At 27.0% G+C, this 15,676-nt stretch overlaps 1 protein-coding gene across 1 annotated transcript in view; it reads left to right on the top strand.

Moving 5' to 3' along the window:
* The window catches only part of LOC136976507 (neurotrimin-like), a 123,771-nt gene that overhangs the window by 74,842 nt on the left and 33,253 nt on the right, over positions 1-15,676 (top strand). Inside the window, exon 2 of the mRNA XM_067271806.1 lies at positions 2,611-2,717. Coding sequence (XP_067127907.1) covers positions 2,611-2,717 — 107 coding nt within the window. The remainder of the gene's footprint in view (positions 1-2,610; positions 2,718-15,676) is intronic.

Genomic DNA, 15,676 nt, shown 5'->3' with positions numbered 1-15,676 from the left:
AGCACTCATTTACCGTAAGTTTAAATAAATATACAGTACATTAATAACGCTGCGAAATAATATCCTAGTACTGTATTGATTTACGTATACTGCTAAAAGTGGTCATCTTACACAGGTGGTCACCTTATGCAGGTGGTCACATTAGCAGGTTTTACTGTACTTCTCTTACAGGAAAATATTAAAAATATAAATATTTAAAGAAATGCAAGCGCAACAATTATCGAAATAAATAACTAATGTTACGTACTGTACTGTACATAATTAAATTTTTACGATTGAAAATGTAAATTATACCTTCATTTTCCTGAAAGTTATAGAATATTCATTAAGAAATATAAGTTATACGAGTATTTCCAGCTTATATGAATTATGTAGACTATATATTATGAAATTTACATATTATATTAGGACGAAATTAATAGGATTAAATAGCCAAATTAACTAGAACTACAAGTAAATATTTAGAGCCATTTGGCTAAATTATTGTTATATTAATGTAACTAGGAAGGCCATTAACTTTTTCCATCATTAAATATTAAAGTTATATTATATAATAAAACAATATTTATTAATATTTAATTCAATTTTTAAATTATAATTAACAAAATAGTTGCATATTACACTGATTTAATTGCATTAATAGTAAATAACTGAAGTTGGAGTGGTTTTTATGTACAGAAACTAATAATTAATTCATTAATCGTGTTCAAGAGCATGATGTTCAGCAATAAGAGCTTCTTTAATTTATTTAATGACATGTAAACCTATAAATTCCCCACTGTCGTCCGTTCGTCCGTCCGTCTGTCTATCCTTAATCTCAGGAACAAAGTTAGATAAATGAAAGATGAGATAAATATAGATACCTTATAGGCAGGAAACCCCGATTAACTGTATATAAACTTCCGCTGAAAACCGGAAGTTACATTATTTCAATTCAAAAATTTTCCCCTGACAGGTGATAGATAGATAACCGGCACGACTTTATTGTTAAGGGAAAAGTATGATGTACAGGGACAAGCCACTAGTAATTTGAGATGAAGGACATATATTTTAAATTAAATAAGCCTGGCATTGTGATGATGTCACAATAAATAATTGCTCGTTAATAACTCAAAAATATTGATTTTTTTAAAGAAATTATAACGATATCAAGACGTTATTTACTTAAGTTACAGTATTTTGAACTTGATAATCAAAGCACATGGGCTAAAAACTCGTACGCTATTTTCAATCACTTCGAAGATAGTTCTATTTCTGTAAATTTCGTTGAAGTTCACATGGGACTTCTAGAAAATGTACTTTTTAAGACAAGATTTCAAATGCTTCTATCGCTTTTATAACTGAAAAAAGTCGGCTTCTTTTAAGAATTTTGTTGAAATACTTCACTGTTCTTCCAATTTCATATAGTTCTACTTCATTTAACAACAGTTTAATATTGATAAAGTTTTCTTATGTAAGAAAATTATAAATGCATAGTAAATATAACCCTATACGTATATATATATTTATTTTATATATATGTTGTGGATATTTTTAGAAGTAAAGTGGAAGGAGGAAATACTAATTCGCACTACGAATGTGTATTCTCAAATTGCAAATATCCGAATGACATAAATAAAGATATCGAATGTCAAATGCTTTAGGCAAATACTTTTATAAAACCAAACATTTTTAATGTTTAGAAGGGATTACTACAAATTTAATTAAAACACCCAAGTCATACCACAATGAGTAATTACGGATAATTTGATAGAATTCAAATAAGTTTTATTAAACAGCATCAATTTGTTTCTCACTTTAGAAAAAAAGTATGTAACAAAATAAAATCAAGAAGTTATTTGACCTTTGTAAATTGAACCTTTTAATCAATAAAATAGCATTTTTAAAGAATTGTAAATTTGTAAATCTACCCCATTAAATTTCATCTCTAGAAAGCATTAAAAAAGGGCACATTTTTACATTTTCTCCTCATATTCTTGCACTTGCATGTTCAGCAAAAAACATCTTACAACTCGTGTTTCCTCAAATTCCAGTATAGAAATAACTTAGTTATCCTATTTCAAATATGGTATATTGTTACACCTAGCACATTTTTGCTAAAATAGCTAGAAAATCGAGTGGGATGTATTTTATTCTACTCGTTACGATTATTCGAAAAGCAAAAGTTCAACTTTCCTTTACAAGATTATTTTTTCCTGTGAGTAAGAATTTTCTAAGACATGATTTATGTAAGTTTCACAGTTAAATTTAAAAAAAAAAACAAATTTTAAATCGCTTTTTACATGTTTTATATACTTAAATTAAGGCATAATTTATTAATTCCTTCATAATATAATTAATACATATCAATATTTTTCTTACTAATTATTGATTAATTTTTAATCAAGTTAATTGTTATTATAGAATATATATACAGTAATTTATTTAATTTAAACCAATAACTGCTGTTGTTGGACGAAAAATATTGTCAATAATTATCATTAAAAATGATAAACAACTAATTTTTTTAAATTAAAAATAATAATAATCGATAATGATTCTTTTAAAAAGTTTTCATTTTTCTAAAAAATTAAATTTATTGTAATTTTTTTATTTTTTTCTTTTATCAAGTGCCTGAGATAGAACCAGAATTCTCTCAAGAAATACCAAATGTTACTGTAGCTGTAGGTAGAGATGCTAAACTTCCTTGCCACGTCGATAATCTAGGTACCTACAGGGTAAGTACAATGTCCGGAAATGTCATTGTATTGCTCTACCTTAGCTAATTGCTATCGAACAAATTTTGCTAAAGTCCAGCTAAATTGATTATCGAGTTTCAAAAAGATGGAAAACATAAACTCAATTTAAAAATTTTCTACTGCATACAAAAAAAAAAAAAAATGTTTTAATTAAAATTTTTAAATTACCCTAAACGGCTCGGAATGAATTCTATTGTTCTCGAAACAATTCTAATTTTTTTTAATTCTTAAATAAAATTAAATATAATAAATTAATAATTACATTGAAAATAATATCGTATTTATATAAAATTAAGATTTAAAGTCGAATAATTAAATTAGATTTAGGTGATTTTTTTTAAAATATAAAGTACGAAAGAAAAGTTTTAATTATAATAATATAATTAATATACAGTAAAGTTTCGATTATCCGATTTACGATTATCCAGATTTCCGAATTATAAGGGTTTTTAATTCGTTTTATGGTAGACACTTTTAAAAAGTACTTTTGATTTAACTCGTCCAGTTAAGAACTGCGTGCAAGCATCCAGGATGTTCCTCCTCCTCCTCCTCCTCCTCTAACAGAGATTTGTTTCCATGAAATCGCATGTTCATCACATACGTTCCCGTACGGTTGAATATAAATGAATGAAGATTTTTATAGTATTTTTATTTTATTGTTGAGCGTATATAACAATATATTTTTAAATACAGCTCACAAATTAATCACGATTATGCGTTACCCACCAGCTCGCATTTAGGCCGGATAACCGAGAGTTCACTGTGTATTAACAGTTCATAAATTAATAAGAACAATATTGCAAAATTTAGCAATTTATTTTTCTGTTAATTTCGTAAAAAATACATTAAAATTATTAAATATAAGTAAAGAATAATCATACTGAATTTCGCTTACAATTATTACAATTAAAATATCATTTAAACAACGTCCTTTACTTACCGTTTGATTATTTGCCCTATAAATTCCTTAATAATGCTATAAATTTTAATTATCTTCAGTAGGAATTGTATGATTTAGTAGAAAGTTTTGATATTTATAACGATCTTCCGATAGCAGTTCTTCTAATTTTACATAATAGATCTAACTTTATGATACCTTTATATTATGTATAGTGTTAATATCATTATATTATGAATAATGCATTAGCATCGTAAAGTGTGCAACAGACTATTAAGCCATAATATCATAATTTTCTAAATAGTATTAATTCTTATATTAGTAATATAATAGCATCAAAACTCTGACGATCGTTTCAAATTTTAAGTTTATTGAGTTTGTGCTATTATATTACTAATATAATTTATTCTTATTGCTTTCCATTATTAAGGTTTAAGTCAGAACATTATCAGTATCTTTATTGAGTTGAAAATATTTATATAGACACTATTATACCATTAACGTTGCTGAAATTTTGATTTTTCAAAGTAATTCTAATCGCTAATGCTATTACAGTATCACTAAAGTAGCAAAGAAGCACAGTAAAACCTGTCCAAAATGGAACCTGAATAAAGCAAAAACCTGTCTAAATGGAAAAATATCTTCAAACGGAGCGATTTAGAAAACCTGTTTAAAGCGGAAACCGGCAAAAATATTCGGCTCCTTTTCACGCAGGTTTTACTGTATCTATAAATTAAATTAAATTTATTTTTAATTTAAATTATATTACGTTAAAAATAATTTACAGGATAAAATGAATAATAAATTTAGCATGTAACACTACACTAACTATTAAAATAATTTATTAATTTAATTTGTATAATTATTTAAAGAACTTTTAAACTATTAACGAAACAAAATTAGAATTAAAATTTTTATTTTAAATTATGTCTTATTATAAATAGTATTTTCAGCAAAAAAAAAATTAAAAAATTATTATTTAGACAGAACTTTTTAAATTTAATATTAGAAAAAAATAAATAAATAAAAATTTTTACGATTGTTATGTTCATATGGAGTAGAAACATTGAGAGTCGAGATTGTTTTATTTGAATATTTTCTACGAAGAATTTATATTGTTTTTTACAACGATGACATTAAAAATATGAATCGGGATCCTTTTCTCTTATAAAAATTTTAATGAAATTTTTAAATTTCGTATTCCGTATAAAGACAATCATATTTTTTTTTATTACTTAGATTAAATTACGGCCGACTCTCAAACAGGATTGAAAATAAAAACCTTGAAATTCAACATTTATATCTAAAAGAAATATAGAAAAACCTTCCAAATAATATATATAGACCCCCATATATATGAATTATTTTGGGAATTTTTATAAGAAATGCTACCATAGCAACATCATTTGGCATTAAATAAGAGTAGCGTACATGTGAGACGTATAAATCTTTTAAAACCCAGAAAAAAATATCTTTGCTTTAATAAACTTTTAACATTTAGAAACTTTTATAATTGATATTTTATTTTTCGTTTTTATTTTGTAAGAATCTAATAGCTTAATTCTTATAATTAATAAACTTCATAGCAAAATTAACCATTATAAACTGAGAAAATCGATATAAATTTGTTTAAAACTATAGTAGCATTATATTTTAATAAATTAAATTTTAATTTTAAAACTTGTAGACATTCATTATGAATAGCTCGACAGATTCGCAAGAGAATGGTTTCATTTAAGATTAAAACAAAATGTTACCATTATACTATTGTAAATAATTAATTATAATGGTAAATATACTGTTTAAATAAAAGGTTAAACATAGTTTTATAATTATTTTTAATCTATTTAATGTGAATGTTCTGTATAATACGTCAATACTCATATACAGAAAGGGACAGTAATGGTTTCGTAGTAGAGGTAGTAAAGTGGATAAAAAGTTTGTGAGGGAGTGTACGTCTGTTGGACTGTTTGATTTGTTTCTAGTATGGAGAGAATATATGTGGACGCAACAAATCATATAAGAATGACTACATCAAGACAGCAGCATTTGCCTGCGAATATTTGTTTTCGGAACAATACTTGTGTTGCTGTACCATCCATCTATTTCAAAACTCTTCTCTGTTCCAGCTGATGTCATTGACATTTAGAGTGTCGGAATTCTCTAAAGATTTACGACATCTCTTCTGGTCAATGCCTTATTTTTTTCCCCTTTCTTTGTGCCATTGAATTTTTCGTTCTGTTGCTAAAACGTTTCTGCTTCTTACGAGTTGCTCCTTTTGTCGTCTTTTTTCTCTTACCTACGGGGTTCGAATCGATTACCCTAGTCACTTATCTTCTATATAAATGGCATTTATGCCTTTAATATCCTGTTATTTACGTTTTCGGTCAGATTATGCCATCAACAATCGAAAAATAATGGTTAATTAAAAGATTTCTGTGATTTATTTCTTTGTTATTACTCTCTTGCAACTTTTTCTTTGGGGTTAATAATCTAATTAAATTTACTTTTATGCGAATTTATGCATAATTTGTCGCTTATTTACTTGAAAAATAACTGTGTCGTAAAGAAAAATACTGTTTTTTTTCGGATTTTAATCGTTATATTTTATTACTCTGTAGATAATAGATAAATTTTGACACTTTTATTGCTAATGTTCCAAACATATCTTCTATAGTTCTATCGAAAAAGGAGACAATAAATTCCTCTCTCAACTTTATATCAACAGGATTGCTTTTCAAATAATTACGACAAATTTTTTCTGTAGCTAACCAATAGCGAAATTTCTTAAGGAAAATTACATACAACAGCTAATATTAGCATAATTGAAATAAAATTTACTATTGGCTATATATTTTTAAATTTCGAAGGCTTATTCGCTATTTATAATCACGTGATAACGCAAATTTGAATTTGCATAATCTGATTGGTTCGTCATTATCATGTGACGAATTTTTAAAAATTCAAACAAGTAACTTTAATTAAACATTTTTACAGGGTTTCGCATAAATTATAAACGAAGTGAAATTCTATTGTTTAACAAAATTAATTAAATACAAGTCGAAATTATTTAAATTTTCAAATATATAACATTATGGAAAGGTAACAAATGGGTTTCATATTCAAAAATCGAATAACAAAGCGATTAGATGCTAATAATAGTGACAAGAAGAACGATAAGAATTTAAATTTGAAACTTCTGCTTCTAGATTAGATGGGGGAGAAAATTACGTGACACGTTGAGTTCGTTTAAAATTTACAAACTTCAATTCATTAGGACCACCACGTGACAGGTGCAAATCTTATTTTTAAAATTTGAAGATCGATGCAATATTTTCCTGTCCGGCAAGGACTCCGTTAACATCAAATATCATTCATTTTGCACGTTTGATGCTTAAAATATCGAATGACGAAGCCGTAAACCTGAACGTTGAACCTTGTTACGTATAGAGTAACGTGTTCGCTTTCTTATAAATACGTAAACACGTGTGACAACGTTAACATGAATAAAACAGTACGAATATAAGGGCACAAGCCACCAATCCAGCAATGATAAATGAGTACTAAATTATTTATAAATAGAATAATGCATGTGTGTAAGATGTAAACACGAATAAATGACGTAAATCGAGGTTCAAATAATATGTAAGCACTCAAAGGAATATAATCATTTATGTATTTTATAAAATATTCATTTCTTAAAAATGCATTTTTAATTACAATATTTCGCTTGTTTTCGTAGAAAAATAAACAGTAAAATGATTGATTATGAGAGGAAAGATGCATTTTTCAATGAATAAATCTCAGTTTGGATGGTTATTATATAAGTAGGATAAATGGGTCGATTAGTGAACACACACAGATATTTAAAGGGGAGAATGGACGAATCCTGAATAGATCTCGATAAATGCTTTCCTTCTACATCATTAAATAACTATTTTTTAAGGAAAATATTAAATGTTATATATATATATAAGTTAGATGAAAGATATAATTAATTAAATAAAGTATTCATAAATTCTCCTTTTCATTATTAAAATAAATAGGGGAAAAAACGTAATTTTAATGCAAAAACTCTATAAAAATCATTAATATTATGTAAAAAATCATTAGATGTAGTTTACTGTTATCTAGTTAAATGAATTTAAAATTTCGTATATTTTCTATTTTAAATTAATTAACAATGCGAGGATGTTTAATTTATGTTAATAAAGCTCTTTAATTTTTTTAAAATTTACTTTCACATCTAGATACGTAAATTAGGTGCTATTGTAATACAATAAATTAAAACAAAATTTGAAATTTAAATATATAATTGTTACATTAATACGGATAAAATAAATAATCGAGTTTTAAATTCAAAATTGAATTTATTAACCAATGAGCTCAAACTTTGACACGACTCATTGTTATCAATTAGCCAATCAGTTATAACATTAAGTCGCTTCGTTAACCAATTAAACTGCGATATTTAAATTTAAATTGTACAGCGTTAATTTTGTCATAAAATGATAAAACGATTCAATTTTTTTGTTTTTTTTAAAGAAACTAAAAGAAACAGGAGTAATTTTAATAATAAATTGATAAAGTAGATTGTATGTAAGACGTAAACAATGTGAAGCTATTTAAATAGCAAACCATTTATCTTCCACGACTACTTATTGGTAGTGACTTGGTCCGTAATATTTGCCATCTATAGCTTGTGTAATGAATATCTCACTATCGTTCGGTAAGTATTAAGAAGAGCCGCAGTGGGTAGAGAAGGATTGAGAATCATCACGGAAAGACCATTATATCAGTTCTATTGAGCTGCAAGGATAAAGGATGACATGATGCCTATCTGCTAACCTTCCTATGATGACAGTAAATGGAGTAATCAGAGTTTCTGCTTGATATTGTGATTTACTAACACTGTAATTCCACCAACTTTATATATATGATAATCAGTTATCAGGAAAATTATTTCTTCTCGGTTTCAATACGTGTGCGTGAGACCGAAAATGTTATTTTCATAGTTGATAGATTTAAATTTAAATTTTAATTTTTCACGCCATTGATTGAATAAGTAACACCATTGACTCGTGTTACGATCTTGTAACTGATATTTCTTCGCTGGTTTTTTTTTCCAATTTAGTAACATGAAATAAAAGAAACGCTTTAAGATAAAATGATTTATGCATAAAAATATTATTTACAAGACAGAAATTATAATTTTCTTTTATATTTAATGGAAAATGTAATGTAAAGTGCCAGCAATCTCTATATTAATATTTCATAAGCAAAAATATGCTAGTAATGCATTTAATAGTACACAGCCTTAAGAATTATAAATGGTAGAATATGCTTATAACAGTGATTACTTAGCAAGTAAATTTGTGCAGAACAAATAAGCTCGTGTTTACCAAACATGAAAAGAAAAAGAAGAAAAAAATAGATTAAATTTACTTATTTATTTATCCTATTCCGTGTTTTCTCCATTTAAATTTAAAACTAACCTCTGCCATCGCAACCTTACTATTGAACATAAACACCAGTAGTAAATTTAAACTCATCTTTTTCATTTCGAGATCTCATTGGTTAACGGAGGTCACGTGGGCAAAATTTCACTTTCAAGCTCTTTTTCAATGTCCCGTGTAACATCGACGTCTATAAATATTAAAGAAGCAGAAGGACACTATCCTGTCATCTTTACTTCTATCATCTCGAGAAAGGGAAAGAAACAAAAAGTAAAAAAAATACATGTTTACTACAGATGGACTTTTCGCCAGAATGACCCAAAAAAAAACTAAAATAAAAAAAGAAGTCCTATACACATCCCAAAGGATCACGATTCGGTTTTGTTTCTCTTCTTTTTTCCGTGTGTATGATACTTAATCACGAAAAAATGAAAAAGAAAATGAAAACAGGTCAACCATATTGTAAAAGTTGTCATTAGAAACGAAAAATATCATATCACTGACAACATTCGGAAATGAAAAAGAAAAGAAAATTTTCTGCAGCGGAATTAACTATATCTGTATCCTTTTCACTATCCACCTATTCACGTAAGAGTAGCAGTCACTCTTAAGAGATATACGATATATCCCCGTATTATAATTAAAAGTTTTGAACGAGTGTTTTTGCTGTCTTCTACCTGTGATTACATTACCTTAATTAGATCTGTTTTAGCCTCTTAGAATTGCTACAAATTCTTAAGCATTTGCTTTAATCAAACAAATTACCTCGGGGATCCATTTTCTAAATTTATCCCCTACAACATCATCTTGTTTCGTGTTTTCTACGTCTATTTAAATTTTTAACTCACTTTTTACTTAAAAATATTTAAATAATTGTAATTTTTTTTGTATATTTGTCTATATTTATAATGAATGGATGTAAAAAGGAAGAGAATAATAAGAAAAATATTTAATTTTTCAAGATATTATACAGAAAAAATTAAACTTTGTAAGTACGCCACAAGTGGCTCGAAGCTTTGAGAGCATCACAAAAAATAAAAAAAAATAAGAGAAATTAAACGTATTTTTTGATTAATCTAACATTTAAAAAATGAATGTTAAGTGCATTGTAAAGAATAAGTCATTGGAAGAAACGTTTAAAGGGGGGTAAATGGTTATTTTCATAAAGACAATAGCGAGTAATAATCAATGAGTAAGAAAAATCCCAACTGCTGAGGATGCACTGGGTGTTTAAAATACCACACTTAACAGAATCTTGGAGGAAGAGAATAAGAAAAGAAGAGATGTACCCAAGTGAAAAAATTCTTTTGACCTAAATGCGTTTTAAAGTGAAAGAAATATTAGCTGTAATTATGTTTAGAGAAAAGGAAAAAAGAATGGGAGAATGCAGTAAATGCGTCAGCTTAATTGTTAAAAGTAACGTAGGCCATGTTCACAGTATACTAATTAATTCAATCACATATTTAGAAGGACAGTAGAAAAGTCCTAATTACTGAGTATCGTCTATCTAACAACAGAGGAGAATAGCATTTTATCCAGTTTATTAATTATGTGGTAGAATGTTAACTTTATCTCACAAATTGCACCGAAAATCTATAATCTGTTAAGTTTTTTTCAGCAAATCTACTTGAAGGTGTACCTTTTTTTTTAAATATTGTTCCCTTACGATTTATGAAGCGGAATAGGTCATAGAGATCTGGAATCGATTTTTTTTTTATTTGTATTTGTCGCTATATTTGATTCCTTATCGCTTAAAATATCAATTTACCTCAGGTTGCATTAGAGAATTATGAGATAAGAAGCCATATTTTCGTAAAAGAAGATTATAGCTAATAAGATCAATGGGTGTCGGTAGATCGTGATAACTTTAAACATATTTGGCTGATTTAAGTGAAATTTCAAGTGATTAAAACTAGAATTCCAAGTTTCCACTTTTGCTAAATATAACATAAACTCTGTTTTCTTGTTTATTCTGTTGTAGAGAATGAATTTACCATGGAGAAGGAACTCGAAGTATTGCATCTTACAAATATGTAGACATTCTGTTCAGAGACGTTTCTCCAGAGAATAAAGGGAATTTCTCGTTAATCAAAAATCTTCCATTGTTTTTTTATTATAAAGTGGATTAGTTTTTATTCCATTTTTTTAAAAATGGAATAAAAACTAATTTTTATTCAATTTAACTTCCGGTTAACCTCTAAATTACAATTTAAATATTTAATTATGTTTCCATCAAGTTTGTTAAAGAAAACACTAAACTTATTTTGTGTTTAATATTCACAAACAGCTGAAAGACGAAACTATTGGGCTACTTTATATTCCTTCGAATACTTAATGTAAATATTCAAAATGTAATAAAATAATTTTTAATAAATATTTTTTATATATTGGGCACGGAAATTACAAAAATATAAACACTTTTGAAGAGTAATTGATGTATAACCCGCACTTGCTTAAGATGTCTTCTATGGCTGATTTCTAGTAAACTTAACATCAGATAAACGTTAAAATTTTGCAATATAAGGGGTATTTTGAATTGATATCCGGATAGTTCCTTTTAAAAAGAAATATTCAATTATTGGAAGGTTCATTACTTCGATTCTAGAATAATGTATTCGGTAATTGGATTAGTTGGATGAACATTGGAAGAAGTCAAACACGTATTGATCATCTGATATCTTCTTTAATTTTCAAGTAGCTTGGTTTATGTTTAATTTTCATCTATGGTAATTCGATAATTTAATATTTTTGTTCTAGATTAATTCCGAAAAGTAAAATTATATCCTACACAGGACATTAGCCATTAAGCAGGCTACTTTTTTTATACGTTGGAAAAATCGATTTTTATTCAAAGTTTTTTTTCCTATATTTTATTTTATATATATATGATTTAGTAAGCTAATCTTTTCTTTAAAAAATTATAAACTTAAAACAACAATTTTTAATTAAATCTTTCTCGTAAATTAAAGCTATAAAACATGAGGTAAATACAAAGAATTAATTGTCTTTACGAACAAGACTTATTATTTATTCCGGCTAAAAATACATTATTGAAGTTGATTTAGATCTGTTTTTGATGTTTTTAGAATGAAGTTAACTCTAGACAGACAAAACAAGGTGAATATTTTAAGAGTTTATTTACTTTTTACTATTCTTTCCTGAAGATAAAGGGGAAAAAGTACCATTGCATTACTCATAATTTAATAAATTTTCTAGGAACCACTTTTTAATATATTAAAAAGTGATTCAAATCGTGCAATAAAAAAGAGGAAAAAATCTTTAGGGATTAAAGGCAGAATTTACTCATTTTATATTAAATTCGGAATTTATATCTGTTAGAAAGCAATATTTTTTAAATTCCTACTGGAAAAGGTTTGAATATCCATCATATTTCTATAAATGATTGAAACTATTTTTTCTAATTCTAAAGGGAACGTGGTTTTTAAGCTTATAATCTATACGAAATGTAGATAATTTTAAAAAATACTTGATAAATAATAATATTAAAGAGCTTACTTTGTATGATAGATGACGTAGAAATGTTATTTGCATCTGTATTCGTAAGATAAAATTGTTAATTTTATTCTTCGTACGAAATTATTTACTCCATCCTACTTAGTTGCTGTTACTACAAAAGTCTAAATATAACTTATTCTACATTCTGCACAAATATAATTATAATAAAATTGAAAGTGGTTTTTTTTCCTTTATGTAAGGAACAAATCGCTGTTAACATAGAAACTGAAGAAATTATTGAACTGCAACTTGAAAAATTGTAGGCTTACAAATTCCTTCTGTCTGTCCGTTTTTCCTTAATTAATCTCGAGGACGGTGTTAGATAGATGAAAGTTGGGACCAGATATGGAAAGCATAGGGGCAGGTTAACCCGATTAACTTCCTGTCTAGATCGGAAGTTACGTGATTTCAATTGAAAAATTTTCCCCAGATCGGAGTTACATATAATAAATAACCAACATAATTCTTTTATTATCAGGAAACGTATAATGTACAGTACAGGGGAAAGACAATATTAATTTTAGCTTGAGAGCATATATTTTAAACTGAATAAATTAAAAATATGATTAAAAATTCAGCCCGGCATTGTGACCATGTCACAATCATTTTTGCTCGTTATTTATATAAAAATATCCAAGGAATCGCGTTAATTCTTGTTATAGTTTCCCCGCTTATGAATCTGGAATATTGATTTATTCTTTCATATGCTTATTTAACAGAAAGATAACAATACGTAATTTCAAAGACCTATTCATTCTTAAGAATTGTTTCGTGTACGTCATTAAGAGTTGTAAGTATAAGACATTTCTCTAATTTCTCATGCTATAAACAACACACTCGCATCCTCGACAGTGCTCATTTACGCGATGAAGAAACATGAAAAGTAAGCATCAGACAGAAAATTGATTTTCTAAGTAATGAATAGGAACTATATCGTGTCCAAATATTACCGAATGGAAAATTTATGTTATTCATTATATCCAATTTATAATTATAAGTGGTGTTGTGGTGTTATTTTACACGAAATTATCGTAATATAGAAGTGATTCATACTTATGTATAAAGAGCATAAGCTCTTCTAACATACTATGAGAGGCGACAAACATCAAAAGTTGAGGAAATTATTATATTATTGTGAAAAATTAGATATATTTACTAAACTTCATCCATCCTCTAAGCTTATGAATTTAGAACAGAATTATTTCGAAACAAATGTGCTAATTAATATTTATATATCTTACATTTAATGTGTTTTTCTGTAATAATATTAAGAATTTTCCTTATAAATCGTCATGAAAACAAGAAAATTATTTGAACATTCTTGATATTTGTAACTTGCTCGGAAACTGCCAATTTTACTCTTATCGAAATAGAGAAAAATCTTAAGGGAATAAACAACTTAAAATTTTCAAGACATTGGCACCTGGTCCATGTGATATGGTTCACATTAACGGCTCAATGAAACTCACACATCCGTACCCTTCTCGTACCGAAGGAAGCTAATATGTGATCATTACATCCTGGTGACTGAGCAGAGAAGCAAATACCTCATCTCTCTAGTTGCTAGGCAACCGTGCACTACAATCATTCTGAACGCAATCGCTTATTTTACATACTCATTGCACAAAGTATCTTCCAAATTTCCTCAGTAATTGTTGTTAAGTAGAAAGTAGAAGCAACGAGAGGTTTTAATTCTTTAAACAACGCTTCTCCATCGAAGACAATAAATTTATCTTTTGAATTAGTTATTCATGCGGACATTTTTTTCTTCCCTTTCGTTTATTCTATCTCTCCAAATATAATATATAAACATTTTCGAAAGAATAAAACCACCCCTTCGTGCAGAGCCATCTGGAGGATGTTTTCCTTACTAATACTAACAAAACTTGATACTTTACTACACAAAATCGCATTATAATGCTATCGAGTGCTTTAAAAAATCGAGGAAAAAAATCATTTCTATTAGAAAAATTTTATTTTAATAATTAGATAAGATTAATATTCATTGAAATTTAAAAAAAAAGTATTAATTCGAAAGTAAATTTAAAAATGAAAGAAACATTTTATTATTTAATAAATTACAGAAAAAAGTAATCTGTAATTAGAATTAACGACGTATTTTCTTGTCATAAAAATAATTAATTTTTACAAATTATTTATACTTTATAATTTTCTAATTTTCTTGTAGATTTTTTACGTGTTTTTGCAAAGATGTAATTGTAAATAGTTTATTATTTTTAAAAAAATAAGTATTTACAAAGAGAATTAACATGAGCAGAAATCTGCAAAGTGTAACTAAGTGAGCAAGATTTATATTAATTAAAATTACCCTGGTACCATTCTTTCTATATAATAAAAGGAACAAGTCTGGAAGGAAAAGGAATGCTAGAACTGACAAGTGTTTGTCAGCTACAGGAAGAAGTTGACGCAGTACATTGTCTTAGAGGGAAGATTGATGAGTTTTGCGAGATCATCCACAATAGAGTATGGTATCTGTTGTCTTCACTTCAAATCACACCAGCGTATATCAACACAAACTAAGCCGATTTTGAAAATCCCTTCACTTCATAACTTCTATGATAAGTTTAAGAACAAATCTAAATTTTAGAGAGTGCGAAATTGCTAGAAATTGTAGTAAACTATCGTTTAAATTTTTTCTCTATAGCATCAATTTAAATGCCAATAAACACTTCAACACGAATGGAATTAAATTGCAAGAATTGAAAAGAAGCGAGAAGCTCCTCCAGAATTCTTCAACTTTGGAAAAGATAAAAGTAAAAAACTATTAGATTTTGATAAATTCTTTTATTATTTTAATGTTTATCTACGATTACTACAAAAGTATGCTCGTGTAAATACTCATAATAATAAGTTTATCGATTAAAAATAAATAATAAATTTATATTTATAGTAACTCTGTACTTACATTTTTTAAATTATTCAGATGGAGAATTTGAATTTCAATTATCTTAAGAAAACAAGTAATTATTTAGGAATGATATGGTTTTTTCATAAAGGAATCACTGTCTATTTTTCCATATTAGTAACCTAATCTGGTGCAATCATTT

Source organism: Centruroides vittatus, unplaced genomic scaffold (genome assembly GCF_030686945.1).
Source record: "Centruroides vittatus isolate TY-2023 unplaced genomic scaffold, ASM3068694v2 contig_400, whole genome shotgun sequence".
Lineage (NCBI taxonomy): Eukaryota > Metazoa > Arthropoda > Arachnida > Scorpiones > Buthidae > Centruroides > Centruroides vittatus.
The sequence above is the reverse complement of the archived record's forward strand: the minus strand, read 5'-3'. Positions and strand labels throughout refer to the sequence as shown.